The sequence below is a fragment of the Trachymyrmex septentrionalis genome, unplaced genomic scaffold (genome assembly GCF_001594115.1).
Source record: "Trachymyrmex septentrionalis isolate Tsep2-gDNA-1 unplaced genomic scaffold, Tsep1.0 scaffold19, whole genome shotgun sequence".
Classification (NCBI taxonomy): Eukaryota; Metazoa; Arthropoda; class Insecta; order Hymenoptera; family Formicidae; genus Trachymyrmex; species Trachymyrmex septentrionalis.
In genome coordinates, this window is record NW_017305071.1 from 2,658,838 (window position 1) to 2,663,692 (window position 4,855).

Consider the following 4,855-nt stretch of genomic DNA (forward strand, 5'->3'; position numbering starts at 1 on the left):
CATTACACGAGTAACGAGTTTGCTGCGCCGCGCGGACCAACGCCAAAACACGTGCCGCGGTTGAATGATCAAACTCTCGCAAAAAAAGCCGTGCGCTTAATTAACATGATAAATGAGAGTCATAAAGAAACTTACGCGTATTTAGTGGTCAAGAATCCTTTACGAAAGGAAAACGAGCGAATAGAACGAAGTAAGATTGCTCCAGCCGAATTAAAATTCGCTCTTAACAATTAAATACGTAACAATTAAAAATGCAACAGTCAAAGAAGGATCTCAAGATTATTTAATAATAATAATTAGTGTCTTTTATATTGGAAGCTAATGACTTCTTTACTAAATTGAACTAACACTTTATTGAATTATTTAATGCTGATTAGTAATTCCAACTATTCTCGCTTTAATACTATTAATTATATTAATGATATTAATATTAATAATACAAATTAATACTAATATTAATAATATAATATTAAGAGAAGAGATCTAATCAGAATTAACACTAATTTCAACAATGAATGCTACAGTTAAAAGCTTCCACTTACCTTAACGACGAATTCAATCGACTGGAGTAAACTCACCCCTGTCCGAAATCCACAAGCGATACGTAACATTCAGACGACGTATAGCTTGCAACAGAGCAAACGAGTGCCGAGTTATCGGTTCGTTATCGGAACGACACGACACTTTCGGTGGCAAAATTAATTAAATGCCAGAGGGAACTATCGGAAAATTCGCGCTCCGCCATAAATCGATTCACGCTAGGCTCAATTTTCTTCCTTTGTGCACTCGAACTGTATTGAAAATATCCCGAAAGCATCTCGACGAGACGGAAGATAAAATGTAGAAAAGTAGAGATGAGGAGAGAGCCGCCCTTGACAGTGAACTGCTATCGTAGGTACTTTGATGTCTGTATATGCGTGCGTGTGGTGTGTGTGTGTGTGTGTGTGTGTGTGTGTGTGTTCTGTATATGTATGTAATAATACGTCTATATGTATCTATGCACGTACTTCCTGGGTATGCATTTGTGTGTATTGTGTATATCTCTGCGCGCGCGAAGGTCCTTACGTCGATAAAATACACTATAACATTATATATGTACATTAACATGCGTAACAGAGGTCTATTCTTGGGTCTGCAGGGAGGGGGAAAGGGGTCTCTGTGTAGAGGACGCGGAGAAAAGTCTAGAGAAACTCGGGATCGTGTCTTGGGCGTAAGCTGGAAATCGCAACGTAAGTGACAATAGATAGATAAAGATAGGTCGTCGAAAGGTCGTCTAGGTTTTAGGCTAGCTGGAGAGCAGAGTAATCCTGTAATGGTAGACGCTAGTGAACGAATACGCTGGGTCTTTGGCTTCGAGATGCGCGGCGTCCTCTTAGGGTAATGGCACTACGACCTGCACATAGGTCACAGGAAAGTAACCGGTACGACCGTCCAGACTGCCCTCAAACCAATTCTCGTCGATCTTTTGGGTCAAGGTGATCGTGTCGTTTTCCTGCAAAGAAGATGAAATCGATGGATCGTTTGTGTCTGGATTAATTTTCACTTTTACAAATATAAAAATAATTAATTCTTATATATGTATATTAATATGTTTAAAAAATATTTAAGTAAGATTATGTATTAATAAAAAAGGATAAAAAATTATTTAACCAAGTGCTCTTCCAGTTTTTTTTTTTTAAAGAAATGTACAGGATACAAATGATCTATATCATGTGTACTAAGGATTAACAAAGATAGAAAAAAATTATAAAGATTCTTTATAATTAAAGAGATTAAAACAAAACATGGAATCGAGTTCATAATATACAAGATCCGCTTTAAAGATCTTATATATTATGAACTTCACTTCATTGAAAATCAATTTAAAATCAATCTACAAGAAGATTGAAAAAATAATAAGACATCCTTATATAATGTATTTGTCTGAAGAATATAACATATTTTTTATATAACATTCTCTATACGTATTTTAAACTATATTGCTTAAGTTCTTGGCGAATAATATCGTAAATTTACCTTAAATCCAAGTTCCCCAGGATTCTCGGGCTCGAAGTCGTACAGAGCTGTGCAGCACGGCGATCTCTGTGTCATCGGCGTTCTCGCTGGTGATTTGCTCGGCGAGGGCAAGGGTGAAGCTGAAAATAGTCGGCAGGAGTGTGCTAAACTACTAAAAACTTCGCTAATATGACGTAAAAAAACACGTCATAGTGTTACTGCATGTCGCATCGCATATACGTTCACAAACTATACATTTAACAATCTGCCTTGGTAGTCGTGAACCATCTTGCGTGAAAAAATCGTGTCGCACAAAGCAGCGTGTAATGTCAATTTCTTTCTAAATGCGAAAATAAAATAACATCGCAGAAAATATTTGAGAATAAAAGTAAGCTTCTGAAATTAATATGTTTATTTGTCGATGGAAGAGCTAATTAAAATTTTTATAGTAAGAAGGAGACCGTTATCTCAATTTCGATAAAATATTATTGGTAAATCCAAAAACATTAGGAAAAAACATGATTTTTCAAAAAATTTATTCTAAACTGAAAGAAATTCAATCAAATTAAATATGAGTATGATGTTCTTATTTAAAAAATTGCTGCAGCTTTTGGACTAAAATGTAAATCCAAATATATTATATACTTTTAATTTACAATTAGTAAGATTTATAAAAATCACTATATTCCTTCTTACTCTACTAATTTGGATTTCATTCAATTTTACTTAAAATCTATTCAACACAACCCTCTTCTACAGCATAGAGTGGCAAAACATTATCTAAATAAACGTGCATGGTGATCAGTCATTAGTGTCGTTATACGAGAAAGCGGTAGAGAATTCCATCGAAAGAAAAATGATAGAGAATTACGCAGGATCAGTCGCACCAACAGCTTCGATTACTAATCGTGATGATGAGATTCGATATTCGTTTCTGAATCATTACTAGATAGAGTGAGAAACTTTAGATAATTACGGCGTCCTTAACGGCGCAACAGTTGGTGCAACCGTCCTCGAGCGATTCAAAAAGGAATTCATTTGTTTGCCGGACAGAGAGACGAGGAAACCCCCATGCAAAGTTTACCATTGGTAGATTGTGGCGGGTTTCCGGCCGGAAATAGCTCGAGCTGCGAGCGCTTCCCGTCCGCATGAATCGGAGAGCCGGCCCGACTTGCCCCTACATTGTGTCAGAAGGACAGACAGGTATGCCACATTATACACACAGCACAATCGGAAGAAAAATAGGATGATGATGTGATAGTGTGGCGAGAGTGAGCGTGTGTATCGTGTGCATGTATTTTGCGCGTAATCACAAAGATTGATCCTTAAGGGATTAACATCTGATACACATAATTGACAGATAGATAAAACAATGAACGTTTGTTTAGCAAATCCACGAAGAGTTAGTTATCTTACGAGAACTAATCGAACATCGTTCCATTAATTCTTCTCAAGTCAAACTTGATTTAAATTGTAATTCTTAAATCCGTGTGTTATTTTTCCCAATCTCATTTACTCGTTCATTTCAAAATGTATCGATAAATGTAAACAAATTTATGTTTCTTTTTCTTGAATTGCAGCTTGCATCAAGTCAACTGTCCAATGAAAGTTTCCATCTCGGTTCAAATATTTAATTTATAAAAGATAATGGAAAAACAATATTTTATTCATATTGTAAAGGAATGTTTTTCTCTCAGGAGACTAAAAATGACTCGTTCTGTTCAGTTTTGACAAGTGCGAAGTTTGTACACGTGCGCAAAAAAAAAAACACAGAATATTAGACACATCTCGCCGGATATTTTACCGGAAGGCGTTCCATACAGAAAGAGACAGGAGAATGCAATATATTTGGTCAATGTAGAATGTAAACATCCCCCCCCCCCTGGCATGACAGAAAGAGAATAAGGAAAAAAACAAGAAACAGTTAAACAGCCAGACCACCCGAGTGTCGTCGCGTAGTGTAGTGGAGTATTTGTGAAATGTGTTTTACCGTGAAGAGAGAAGTTCCCACCGTTCATATGGTCCGACGGCAATCCACTATCCACATGCAGATCCGCCAGTGTCTTCGGCACAAATTCCATCTTTGGTCTGTGTACGGCCTCTTCTTTCCTGAAGAGCAAAACATTTACCCATAGACAACATTACCGAGGAAAATGTTACAGTCATTTAACGTCACACAGATGCAAAAACGGATATCTTTATCTTCTCTTATGTAGATTTATTTAAATAGTAAAAGGTAAATAGAACTTACAGAAAATAATATATTACAAATTGTGGAATTATATGAGAATCAGCGTGATGCGCAAGTTTATGTTCAATAAAATATATTTGAAGTTACATTACTTAATAAATCGTTCGTACATTTTGGCTCAACTTGGAGCCATTTTTAGCAAAGAAAAAATATATGGTCCTACACTACATTAAGGAGAGAGTGACTGAAGTCACTCTTAGAGTTCCAAAATTAAAAATTATATTATTTGGCAATTTTCAGAACACAACTTTTAATTTTAAAAATCTAAAAGTAACTCCAGTTCATAGTTTGATTGGTACGTATATAGCGTGAGGCTATATAGTTTTTCTTCTGTGAAAATGATTCTAATGGAACCGAAATATATGAATAATTTATCAGTAATGTAATTTCTCAAATATATTTTATTGAACATAAACTTGCGCACATCATACTGCGCTGACTTTTATCTTTCAATTCTTTCACAATTTTTAGTATATTTATTTATCTAGTTATAAAAAGAAAGATAATAATTGCATTTTATAAAGCAAATATTCTAATTTATAGCGATATTCATAAGACAAAATAAAATAAATATAGACTTATATTTTATACAAAAAAAATATATATATA

The 4,855-nt window shown here is 35.0% G+C and overlaps 1 protein-coding gene across 9 annotated transcripts in view; it reads right to left on the reverse strand.

Annotated features, from left to right (window-relative positions):
- Positions 1-955: 955 nt before the first annotated feature.
- LOC108746917 (endophilin-A) overlaps positions 956-4,855 on the reverse strand; it is a 32,468-nt gene continuing 28,568 nt past the window's right edge. For 3 of the 9 annotated variants that reach the window (XM_018484022.1, XM_018484019.1, XM_018484018.1), the window contains 4 exons: positions 4,007-4,104; positions 3,080-3,172; positions 2,017-2,135; positions 956-1,492 (listed from right to left, as the gene is read on the reverse strand). In XM_018484022.1, the coding sequence (XP_018339524.1) occupies positions 1,373-1,492; positions 2,017-2,135; positions 3,080-3,172; positions 4,007-4,104 (430 nt within the window). In that variant the 3' untranslated portion in view covers positions 956-1,372. Of the gene's footprint in view, positions 1,493-2,016; positions 2,136-3,079; positions 3,173-3,985; positions 4,105-4,855 lie in introns of all 9 variants that reach the window. The other 6 variants (XM_018484021.1, XM_018484017.1, XM_018484024.1 and 3 more) reach the window with 4 other exon arrangements.